At 40.2% G+C, this 13,320-nt stretch overlaps 1 protein-coding gene across 2 annotated transcripts in view; it reads right to left on the bottom strand.

The window, feature by feature from the left end:
- Positions 1–13,320, bottom strand: part of HEPHL1 (hephaestin like 1) — a 101,379-nt gene that overhangs the window by 36,690 nt on the left and 51,369 nt on the right. For both annotated transcript variants that reach the window (XM_081537702.1, XM_081537701.1), the window contains exons 6-9: positions 12,903–13,071; positions 9,904–10,043; positions 6,078–6,209; positions 3,017–3,228 (exon numbers count right to left, since the gene is read on the bottom strand). In XM_081537702.1, coding sequence (XP_081393828.1) covers positions 3,017–3,228; positions 6,078–6,209; positions 9,904–10,043; positions 12,903–13,071 — 653 coding nt within the window. The remainder of the gene's footprint in view (positions 1–3,016; positions 3,229–6,077; positions 6,210–9,903; positions 10,044–12,902; positions 13,072–13,320) is intronic.

Below are 13,320 nucleotides of genomic sequence, written 5' to 3'. Positions count from 1 at the left end.
TTTTATGTATGCACTTAAATTTTTGACTGTTGTCCCACTGTAATGTAGGCTTTGACAAGGCAGGGAACTTTTGGGTATCTCTCTGTGTTCCCAGCTCCAACAAAAATGCCTGGAAAACTAGGCACTTAATACATGTTTTTGAGTGAGATAATGAATTCATGTAATTCATGGCTTTGCTAAATTATATTAATTTGAGTTGATAATGAGGGACTAACTCCCATTGCGGATATTCCTAAACCATCTATTTGAATATTACTAACCACACAGCATACTGAATTGTCAAAATCTACTTTTCTTTAAAGCTGAACCAGAGAGATAACTGTGTTTCCTGTCTCTCAACCATCTTCCCACCTCTAACAGACTCCCTCCCAATCTACCCTTCATTCTGTTATCTACTCCAGAGGGATCCTCACCAGTGCCATCTGATCACATCTCTCTCCTTCTCAATCTGGACAATACAATGTAATTCACAGTAATAGATCCCTGCCTACCTTTTCAGCCTCATCTCTTGACCCTTCCCTCCCAACACCTGAACCAAAGCAAGCCCAAGATCCTTGCAGCAATCTGAACTTGCCGTGTTCAGCAGGCCTCTGTCCTTTATGCGTGTTCTCCCTCAACTCTGATGGTCTGCCACCCTAATCCAACTTCAAGGGGCAGCTTAGCTGTCCCAGCTCTGTGATGCTTTCTTAACTCCTCATTGAAGGAGGTTATTCTTTGCTTTACGTTCTTACTATACCTTATGTACACTTACTGCTTTTATCACATGGTGTTTTAGAAGGCAATAGTTTTAGATCATGAGCTATGGAAAGAAACAATATAGGCTTAAGATTTTTCAAAATAAAATATTAAAACTGGAGGGGGAATAAGGGATCATATATATTTGGGAAGATATTGGGTTCTAGTGCCATTCTGCTTACATGTTATGACAACTGAGACGAATGACTTGTCTTCGTCCTAATTCCCTCATTTGCAAAATGAGGCTATGAGTTGTCCCTACTTTATATTTTTTGGAGGGTTAAATTTGATACTATAGGCAAAGCACTTGATGCATCCTCTAGCAAATACTAAGTGCCTGGTGTTAACTGTTATTAACTGTGGTTGTGTTTGTACACAGGATGAGAAGGAAACACTGAGAGGAATTCTGTTGGAGAGCTTCATCATCTGAGAGTCATCTGTAAGGTAACTGGGTCTATGAAAGGGGAAATTAGCCCAGGAGGAGGTTAGAAGGTAGGTATAGGACCCTGTGTAGTGATTAATTTTGTGTCAACTTGTTGGGGTGCTCAGATATTTGGTCAAACCTTTTTCTAGCTATTTCCATGAGGGTGTGCTTGGATGAGACTAACATTTGATTCAGCAACTAAGTGAAGCATATCACCCTCCCTAGTGTGGGTGAGCCTCATCCAATCATTTGAAGGCCTTAACAGAACAACCAAAAATCTGACCCTCTCACAAGTAAAAGGGGATTCTTCTTGTCTTTGAACTGAAACTGAAGCTTTTGCTTGCCTTTGAACTCAAACTCAAACACAGGCTCTTCCTTTCAAGACCCTGCTGGCCTTTTGGGTCTCCTGAGTCTCTTTCTGTGACTCACCCTGCATATCTTGAAACTTGTCATCTGCCATAGTCATGTGAGCCTGCTCCTTATCATAATTTTCTTTCTATCTATATATCTATGGTTCTTCTTTTCTACAGAACTAGGATTAATGTCAAATATAAAATATACCATTTAAACAAATAGCTTGCTATTTCTGATTAATAAAGTAATTCAAAATGATTAAGGAGCTGACTTTTCCTCTTTTCATCAGTGTGTTTAATATCATGTAGATATAGCTTGAAATGCTATGCTTTGCCACACTAATCAGTGTGGCTTAATCAAAGCCTCTAAGTTGGAACTTGCAAGAAAATATCTATTTGTTTTCTTGTTTCTTTGGTCATAGTGATTAACTCCTGGGTTATAAAGGTGAGCTACTGCTGCTGCTGTTGCTGCTAAGTTGCTTCAGTCGTGTCCGACTCTGTGCGACCCCATAGACGGCAGCCCATCAGGCTCCGCTGTCCCTGGGATTCTCCAGGCAAGAATACTGGAGTGAATTGCCATTTCCTTCTCCAGTGCACGAAAGGGAAAAGTGAAAGTGAAGTTGTTCAGTCGTGTCCGACTCTTAGCGACCCCATGGACTGTAGCCTACCAGGCTCCTCCGTCCATGGGATTTTCCAGGCAAGAGTACTGGAGTGGGGTGCCATTGCCTTCTCCGGAGGTGAGCTACAGTGATTCTCAAACTTGGTTGCACATTGGAACCACCTGGAGATTCTGACTTAATTGGTCTGAAACACCTGAATAAAGGATGTTTAAAAGGGCCCCAGGTTTCTTTTTTAAAAGGGGCGGGGGGCAGGTAAATCTAATGTGTAGACAAGTTTGAGAAAACTGCATGTGTGCCAAGTTGCTTCAGTCTTGTCCAACTCTGTGCAACCATATGGACTGCAGCCTGCCAGGCTTCTCTGTCTATGGGATTTTGCAGGCAAGAATAGTGGAGTGGGTTACCATGCCCTCCTCTGGGGGATCTTCCTGACTCAGGGATCTAACCTGCAATTCTTATGTCTACCTGCATTAGCAGTCAGATTCTTTACCACTAGCACCACCTGGGAACCCCTTGAGAAAATTTGCCCCCTGCCCCCCCCCAAAAAATCCCAATTTACATTCTATATAGGTCTCTGGATATTCTAGAACCAAAGCAATGCCCAGGGAAAGAAAGTCACCAAATTCCAGCCAAACAAGCAGAGATCCTGGCTTTCTGCATAGGCATCAGTAACTTTCAGATCTTAAATTTACACTAAAATTACCTTAAATTAAAATTTGCATCTTAAATTTAAGAAAAATAAAATCCTCATTATATAGAAGTTGATTTCAAGAGCAATGAGGAAAAAATTCACCTTTTTGTAATGGAGGATTACTATTTACTCTCTAGCCACATTCCTGATCTCTCTCACATACAACCCTGTGAGCCTGGTGACCTTTGAGGCCTACCTGTGTCGCATCAGCATTGAGAACACCCCTTTTACAGACTAGCAAAGGCCCTACAAGGCCAGAGCTCGTGTCCTTGATCGGTTCAACGGCTGAGAAGTAAAGATAAGTCAGACAGGGTGGGTCATCAGCTGTTGGGCTGACACTTTCAGGCACCATCCACATGTATGTGAAGATCTCACCTGGCTTAACATGTGCCCCTGGCTTCAGAAATCCTGTGGAGACAAGTAAAACAGCTACTCAAAGCAACAGCTAGGAATGAGAAGCTTGTCAGACTGGGTCTTCCAGCTCAGGGTGTGCCTCTGTCTGATGATGTGCTTTGTGGAAGGACAGTTGTTTCCACTGTATCCTATCAGAGAGGTCAGTGCCACCATCTGCTGTTTTACGAGATAGATGCTTGTATCAAAGGACTATCTTCTTCACAGTTTATACTTAATATCTTCATAGATACTACTTCTTACTCAAATCTCAGGTTTAGCTGACATTAAAAGAGTAGTAATTGTCTTTAAATTATCTTAAAGAGTGATAATTGCCCATTTATATATAAATGTAAATCCATAAAATATCATTTAATACCATCTATGATGTGGATCACAATAAACTGTGGAAAATTCTGAAAGAGATGGGAATACCAGACCACCTGACCTGCCTCTTGAGAAACCTGTATGCAGGTCAGGAAGCAACAGTTAGAACTGGACATGGAACAACAGACTGGTTCCAAATAGGAAAAGGAGTACGTCAAGGCTGTATATTGTCACCCTGTTTATTTAACTCATATGCAGAGTACATCATGAGAAACGCTGGGCTGGAGGAAGTACAAGCTGGAATCAAGATTGCCAGGAGAAATATCAATAACCTCAGATATGCAGATGACACTACCCTCATGGCAGAAAGTGAAGAAGAACTAAAGAGCCTCTTGATGAAAGTGAAAGAGGAGAGTGAAAAAGTTGGCTTAAAACTCAACATTCAGAAAACTAAGATCATGGCATCTTGTCCCATCACTTCATGGCGGATAGATGGGGAAACAGTGGAAACGGTGGCTGACTTTATTTTGGGGGGCTCCAAAATCACTGTATGTGGTGATTGCAGCCATGAAATTAAAAGACACTTACTCCTTGGAAGGAAAGTTATGATCAACTTAGACAGCATATTGAAAAGCAGAGACATTACTTTGTCAACAAAGGTCCATTTAGTCAAGGCTATGGTTTCTCCAGTGGTCATGTATGGATGTGAGAATTGGACTATAAGGAAAGCTGCGCACTGAAGAATTGATGCTTTTGAACTGTGGTGTTGGAGAAGACTCTTGAGAGTCCCTTGGACTGCAAGGAGATCCAACCAGTCCATCCTAAAGGAGGTCAGTCCTGAATATTCACTGGAAGGACTAATACTGAAGCTAAAACTCCAATACTTTGGCCACCTAATGTGAAGAGCTGACTCACTAGAAAAGACCCTGATGCTGGGAAAGATTGAGGGCAGGAGAAGGGGATGACAGAGGATGAGATGGTTGGATGGCATCACCAACTCAATAGACATGGGTTTGGGTGGACTCCGGGAAGTGGTGATGGACAAGGAGGCCTGGCATGCTCGGTTCATGGGGTTGCAAACAGTCAGACATAACTGAGCGATTGAACTGAACTGAATTGAACTGAACTGATGATGGGGAGTTTATTATATTCGGCCCTTTAGCGGTTACCCCAAAAAGTTAAACAAGAGACCTACCTTTAAAGAGTTTTAAATCTAGAAGTTTGAACTAGGAAATAACCCAAATAACTACAAGTTAGAGGAGGTAAGCAAAGGCGCAAGGTAACAAAGCTGGTAAATGGCAGATCTGGGATTAAACCCAGGGCTGATTCCAAAGACTTTGTACTTGACCCTCACATTGTATTGTCAAATGAACACATTGAATCTCTTCAACTAGACTGAGGCTAGAGACTTTCTGCATTTTGTCCAGGGCTTGCAAACAAGCAAGTATGCAGTAAGGTATGCAGTAAGTTTTCTGAGATAAACAATAGAAATGTAGACATTTCAGCTGTCATTAGGGTTCTTTCTGCAAAAGTCTTCATGAGCATTTTGACCAAGGAAGAAAATGCAGCACAGGAGACATTGCTGCAGCAGGCAGGGGGGTGCAGGGTGGGTGCAATGAGGGAATGGGGAATACTGCCTCCATCCTTTCCTTCTCTGTTCCCTCCCCAGCACCGCAAAGCCTGCTCTGGACTGGGACCAGCCTCATACTTGGGAATAAAGAAGTATCTCAGGAGTCATGGTATCTGCTGTAGCGATGAGAAAGGCTTCCCACACAGCCAGGATTTCCCAAGAACAATATCATGAATGGAAGGATAGTTCCTGTAGCCACTGGATAGAAGCTGCTTTTCTTACATGTAGACAGCCTCTGTGATTGGGGGATACATATGTAAACCCACAAAAGTTTTATATAAATATTTGCCCATAGAGACAAAGCAAAACCCATGTGTAAGATTTTCATTTCAACAAAACATTGGAAATCAGATTTTCTCCTTAGCCTTACCCAGAGAATCCCATGCAACTGCAACAAAAAAAACTCTCCATCTTAGAGAAGTGGGTGAGGCTGTGAAAGTAACCCACTTTGAGATTTATTATGTTACTGAGAGTAAAGAATGGCATTAATGTTTCCTAAGTATCTACTGTGCACCAGACCCTGTCCTGAATTCTGTCTGAAGTGAAGTGATAGTCATTCAGTTGTGTCTGACTCTTTGCAACCCCATGGACTATATGTAGCTCCCCAGGCTCCTCTATCTATGGAATTCTCCACAAAAGAATACTGGAGTGGATAGCCATTCTCTTCCCCAGGGGATCCTCCTGACCCAGGGATTGAACCCAGGTCTCCTGCATTGCAGGCAGATTCTTTAGTGTCTGAGCCACCAAGGAAGCCCGTCTATCCCTTCCCAAAGCCCTGTGAGGTGAGCATTATTCTCTGCACTTGATAGAGGAGAAGAGTAAGGTTCAGAAAATTGAAATAGCTGCTCAAGCTCACAGGGCTGGCAAGTAAAGGGCCCAGGATCCTCCCAAGGCGCAAACTAGGACTTACCATCTACATTTGGGGCTGCATCAGAAGCTTTGTCATAGATCACACCATGGGGCAAAATACTGTAGACCTTGTCAGCTTTGTTGGCAAATGTCACTAATAGAGTGTCACCCACCTCTGCCTTGATGACGGGACCTGAGAAATATTGAGAGAAGGAGGGAGAAGACACGAAAAGAGACAGAATTCAAAAAAATCGAAATCATCCCAGCTATCTTCTCTGACCACAATGCAGTAAGATTAGACCTCAATTACAGGAAAAAAAAATTCCAACATATGGAGGCTAAACAACACGCTTCTGAATAACCAACAAATCACAGAAGAAATCAAAAAAGAAATCAAATTATGCATAGAAACGAATGAAAATGAAAACACGACAACCCAAAACCTATGGGACACTGTAAAAGCAATGATAAGGGGAAGGTTCATAGCAATACAGGCGTACCTCAAGAAACAAGAAATAAATCAAATAAATCAACTAACTCTACACCTAAAGCAACTAGAGAAGGAAGAAATGAAGAACCCCAGGGTCAGTAGAAGGAAAGAAATCTTAAAAATTAGGGCAGAAATAAATGCAAAAGAAACAAAAGAGACCATAGCAAAAATCAACAAAACTAAAAGCTGGTTTTTCGAGAAGATAAACAAAATTGACAAGCCATTAGCCAGACTCATCAAGAAACAAAGGGAGAAGAATCAGATCAACAAAATTAGAAATGAAAATGGAGAGATCCCAACAGACTCCACAGAAATACAAAGGATCATAAGAGACTACTACCAACAGCTATATGCCAATACAATGGACAACTTGGAAGAAATGGACAAATTCTTAGAAAAGTATAACTTTCCAAAACTGAACCAGAAGAAATAGAAGATCTTAACAGACCCATCACAAGCACGGAAATCGAAACTGTAATCAGAAATCTTCCAGCAAACAAAAGCCCAGGACCAGATGGCTTCACAGCTGAATTCTACCAAAAATTTAGAGAAGAGCTAACACCTATCCTACTCAAACTCTTCCAGAAAATTGCAGAAGATGGTAAACTTCCAAACTCATTCTATGAGGCCACCATCACCCTAATTCCAAAACCAGACAAAGATGTCACAAAAAAGGAAAACTACAGGCCAATATCACTGATGAACATAGATGCAAAAATCCTTAATAAAATTCTAGCAAACAGAATCCAACATCATATTAAAAAGATCATACATCATGACCAAGTGGGCTTTATCCCAGGAATGCAAGGTTTTTTTAACATCCGCAAATCAATCAATGTAATACACCACATTAACAAATTGAAAGAAAAAAACCATATGGTTATCTCAATAGATGCAGAAAAAGCCTTTGACAAAATTCAGCATCCATTTATGATAAAAACCCTCCAGAAAGCAGGAATAGAAGGAACATACCTCAACATAATAAAAGCTATATATGACAAACCCACAGCAAACATTATCCTCAATGGTGAAAAATTGAAAGCATTTCCCCTAAAGTCAGGAACAAGGCAAGGATGCCCACTTTCACCACTACTATTCAACATAGTTTTGGAAGTTTGGGCCACAGCAATCAGAGCAGAAAAAGAAATAAAAGGAATACAGATAGGAAAAGAAGAACTAAAACTCTCACTGTTTGCAGATGACATGATCCTCTACATAGAAAACCCTAAAGACTCTACTAGAAAATTACTAGAGTTAATCAATGAATATAGTAAAGTTGCAGGATATAAAATTAACACACAGAAATCCCTTGCATTCCTATACTCCAATAATGAGAAAACAGAAAGAGAAATTAAGGAAACAATACCATTCACCATTGCAACAAAAAGAATAAAATACTTAGGAATATATCTACCTAAAGAAACAAAAGACTTATATATAGAAAACTATAAAACACTGATGAAAGACATCAAAGAGGACACAAACAGATGGAGAAATATACCGTGTTCATGGATTGGAAGAATTAATATAGTGAAAATGAGTATACTACCCAAAGCAATCTATAGATTCAATGCAATCCCTATCAAGCTACCAATGGTATTTTTCACAGAACTAGAACAAATCATCTCACAATTTGTATGGAAATATAAGAAACCTCGAATAGCCAAAGCAATCTTGAGGAAGAAGAATGGAACTGGAGGAATCAACCTGCCTGACTTCAGGCTCTACTACAAAGCCACAGTCATCAAGACAGTATGGTACTGGCACAGAGATAGAAATATAGATCAATGGAACAAAATAGAAAGCCCAGAGATAAACCCACGCACCTATGGACACCCTATCTTCGACAAAGGAGGCAAGAATATACAATGGAGAAAAGACAATCTCTTTAATAAGTGGTGCTGGGAAAACTGGTCAACCACTTGTAAAAGAATGAAACTAGAACACTTCCTAACACCATACACAAAAATAAACTCAAAATGGATTAAAGATCTAAACGTAAGACCAGAAACTATAAAACTCCTAGAGGAAAACATAGGCAAAACACTCTCCGATATAAATCACAGCAGGATCCTCCATGACCCACCTCCCAGAATATTGGAAATAAAAGCAAAAATAAACAAATGGGACCTAATTAAAATTAAAAGCTTTTGCACAACAAAGGAAACTATAAGCAACGTGAAAAGACAGCCTTCAGAATGGGAGAAAATAATAGCAAACGAAGCAACAGACAAACAATTAATCTCAAAAATATACAAGCAACTCCTGCAGCTGAATTCCAGAAAAATAAACGACCCAATCAAAAAATGGGCCAAAGAACTAAACAGACATTTCTCCAAAGAAGACATACAGATGGCTAACAAACACATGAAAAGATGCTCAACATCACTCATTATTAGAGAAATGCAAATCAAAACCACAATGAGGTATCATTTCACACCAGTCAGAATGGCTGCTATCCAAAGGTCTACAAGCAGTAAATGCTGGAGAGGGTGTGGAGAAAAGGGAACCCTCTTACACTGTTGGTGGGAATGCAAACTAGTACAGCCACTATGGAGAACAGTGTGGAGATTCCTTAAAAAACTGGGAATAGAACTGCCATATGATCCAGCAATCCCACTGCTGGGCATACACACCGAAGAAACCAGAATTGAAAGAGACGCGTGTACCCCAATGTTCATCGCAGCACTGTTTACAATAGCCAGGACATGGAAGCAACCTAGATGTCCATCAGCAGACGAATGGATAAGGAAGCAGTGGTACATATACACAATGGAATATTACTCAGCCATTAAAAAAAATACATTTGAATCGGTTCTACTGAGATGGATGAAACTGGAGCCCATTATACAGAGTGAAGTAAGCCAGAAAGAAAAACAACAATACAGTATACTAATGCATATATATGGAATTTGAAAGATGGTAACGATAACCCTATATGTGAGACAGAATAAGAGACACAGATGCATAGAACAATTTTATGGACTCTGAGGGAGAAGGTGAGGGTGGGACGTTCTGGGAGAATAGCATTGAAACATGTATATTATCATATGTGAAACAGAACACCATTCCATGTTCGATGCATGAGACAAGGGCTCAGGGCCAGGGCAATGGGATGACCCAGAGGGATGGGATGGGGAGGGAGATGGGAGGGGGGTCCAGGAAGGGGAACACATGTAAACCCATGGCTGATTCATGTCAATGTATGGCAAAAACTATTACAATATTGTAAAGTAATTAGCCCCCAACTAAAATAAATAAATTTATTGAAAAAAAAAAAAAAAGAAAAGAAAAGAGACAGAGAAGTTAATGGAACAGAATAGTCATTCCCTGTTAGATTACATGCCCCACTGAAACATCTCCCTCGTTCCAAACGTGACAGATAATTTCACTGTACCCAGAATTCCAAGGTGGGCTTCTGCCTCAGAGAATCTCTTTCTTCGAGTAAAAGTTGCATCAACATACTCTGTGTACTGAGCCTTCCAGTATTTCCCTCCTATTCTGTTGTCCCCTTGTGTGAAGTAGAGCTCAGAGTCACTGTGGAAAGAGAAGGGAATTGACTGGGAATACACCTCTGCACATCCATAATTAAGTGCCTTAATTATGGAGCTTTATTGTATTGTCTCTAGCCCATTCATCCACCCATCTCCCCAGAAAAGATAGCCGGTCTTCAGCCAAGTTCCCAGGAATAGTCAACCAGCCTTAAAAGTCTTCAGAAGCTGTTTGGTGCTCATTTCTCTCTTAGCCATTGTACTTTCTTCCTCAGAGGTCCAGCAACCGAAGGAGGCACAGATAAACTCCTTACTTACCAATATTGGAGTCCCAGATGGTGTCCTACAAAGTAACAAAGAGCTAACTGTTTTCTTTGCAGAATGAGCATCCCTCTATCTCTTGCTGTTGTCAATAGGAATAGTCTCTGCAAATAGTAAGCTCTGATATCTGGCATGATTAAGGAATGGAGTATCTAGTTAATCAAGTAGTTTGATCAGTGTAGTTACCATATAAACTATATATACGAAATACCAAATTTCAAACTTGTGAAATACAATAATATAACTTCCAACTAGTACTATCCCTCCTCTGCTTCATCAGTGGTACCACCACTCCTGCAGACATGCCTGCTGTGTCTTCTTTTTCTGCCTCGCCCTCTTATCTTGGTCATCCTGGCTTTGTAACCTTTTATTTTGCACCCTTCCTTTTCTTCACATTTATTTCATCTTTTCCTTTCCTTTCTTCCCACAACCCACACTACATGCATGTGCTCCTCGCCTTGTGAACCTCCTATCTATCCTAGTATGAACCTCCTATCTATCCATGCAGCATCCTCTGTCTCACATTGGCTCCCTTGACTTTTTTTCTCAGCATACGCACTGATACTCCAAAACCTTTAAAATGGTTATTTTCATTGTCATTTTATCTGCTCCAAAATCTTTAGTTGCTTCCAATTGCCAGTCAAGTAAACTTCAAACAGATTGGAGGACCTCTGCAAAGGATATCCAGCTTGCTCCAATCCTTTCTCCATTGTTCTGTGTAAGTGCTCATGCCCCGTGCAAATCCCTCACATGTCATTCACTCTCTGATCTAATCACTCTGCTTTATGGCAGATGCTTTGCATTAACCCCTGCATCTAAAATTTCCCTCTCTTTGCAATTCACTTACATAAATTCTATCATTCAAAAGACCCTACTTAAGTTCCATTTCCTTTGTGATGTATTTCTGGCTATCTTAGCTCTCTCTAAATGCCAAGAGAACACACTGTCTGGACAGCTCATCTTAATCTTACTTGTAACTTGGAAAGTCACTTCTCTTCTCCTGTTTATTCAGCTCTTTCTGTACCTGAGAACAGGAACATTATCTTAGACTTTCCTGCATCTCTCATGTCACTTAGTACATTGTGTTTTCACATATTACATTAAATATCCACTGAATATAGCTTAATATTTCACATTTTATAAGGTGCTTTCTAATTTTGGAAGGCTTCTAAGACATAATTCTCAATGTTAATTTTCACTATTCTGTTTGTGGGAAAATACTAGTCAATAGGGAATTTTGATATCAAAGAATTTTTCATAGGTGATCCACACAAATTCTTTAGGCAAGGTTAAAGGTTATCACTTTGGTGGAAGAATGAATGAAATTTATAATGAAAGAAACAAAAGGAATCTTATTGACCATAAAGACAATTTTTTAAACATTCCCTCAAACATGAAAAGGATTACAGGGTAAGAGCAATACTTGTTTATCATACTGTATATTTTGTAATGCTTTCCTAGACATATTTGCATATGATCCTACAATAAAAGTCACAGGGGCCTTCATCCACTTAGTAAATTGTTAGATTCAATTTGAAAAATATTACGTGCTATGGAAGCCCAGAGAAAATTATTCAGGTGTCAGGGAGACTTTACTTAAGAAGTTACAGTATAGTTAGATTTTGAAGGGGGAAAGTGGCATTGTACTGAACAGGGAGGAAAATGAAGTCTGGGCAGAAGGGGCCTCACTTATATCAGGCTGCCCTTGAACCAAAAATGGTAACCTTTCTTGGCTAGTTCACCTCCACTGAAAGAGAGTCCTGGCTTTTCCCTTTTCAAAATTGTCTGCTTAATATGTGTAAGACCTTAGTCTGTTCTCTGTCAGATTAGTAATTCTCATGGCACTTAATGCTGCAGCTTGCACATAGTAGATGCTCCTGAAGTGTTTGATGGGTGAATTAATGAATCTAGTGCCTTGATTTGGCCAGCAAATCATAAAGCAATAGTTCAGTTCAGTTCAGTCGCTCAGTCATGTCCGACTCTTTGCGACCCCATGAACTGCAGCACGCCAGTCGTACCTGTCCATCACCAACACCCGGAGCTTACTCAAACTCACGTCCATCGCGTCAGTGATACCATCCAACCATCTTATCCTCTGTCATCCCCTTCTCCTCCCACCTTCAATCTTTCCCAGCATCAGGGTCTTTTCTAGTGAGTCATTTCTTCATGTCAGGTGGCCAAAGTATTGGAGTTTCAGCTTCAGCATCAGTCCTTCCAATGAATATTCAGGACTGATTTTCTTTAGGATAGACTAGGTGGATCTCCTTGCTGCACAAGGGACTTTCGAGAGTCTTCTCCAACACCACAGTTCAAAAGCATCAGTTCTTCAGTGGTCAGCTTTCTTTATAGTCCAACTCTCACACCCATACATGACTACTGGAAAAACCATAGCTTTGAGATACTCTGCCAATTCTCAGTAGTATATACATTATGGGACTCAGAGCTCCTTAAATGATGCTATTATGCCATCTATACAGTATGTACTCATAAGAACAGTGCCTAGAACACAAATGAGATCACAGCAAAAAACCTAATAGATGCCTCTCTTATGAGAGCCTTAGAAACATCAGCAAAGAGAGCTTACCTGCCAGAGGCATTTAGGGGAAGACCACTGAATTTGTCATAGCCTTGAGGACCATAGTCCCAAAGAATTTTTTCAGCTGCTATAAAGTAGCGCCTCTGTTGACCCTTCATCTTGAGGTGAGAAATACCACTTTTGCAGTTACCGACATTGTATTGCCCCAGCATGCCAGCTATAAAACAGAGGAAAACCATGAGTTAATGTATAAGTGCTCCAAAAGCGATCATAGAGGAAGAATAGACTGATTTATTTGACTTTGTGAACATTTAAAACTTTTGTACAGAAAGTAGGACCATAAACAAAGTTAAAAGTAAAAATAAACAGTGGGTAGAGGAGTGTTTTAACACATATGACAAAAGATTAATACGTAAATATCTTTGATAAATAAGAAAGAGAAAAGTAAATATCTCAATAGAAAATG

Source organism: Giraffa tippelskirchi, chromosome 10 (assembly GCF_054371585.1).
Source record: "Giraffa tippelskirchi isolate mGirTip1 chromosome 10, T2T-mGirTip1v1.2.pri, whole genome shotgun sequence".
NCBI lineage: Eukaryota > Metazoa > Chordata > Mammalia > Artiodactyla > Giraffidae > Giraffa > Giraffa tippelskirchi.
The sequence above is the reverse complement of the archived record's forward strand: the minus strand, read 5'-3'. Positions and strand labels throughout refer to the sequence as shown.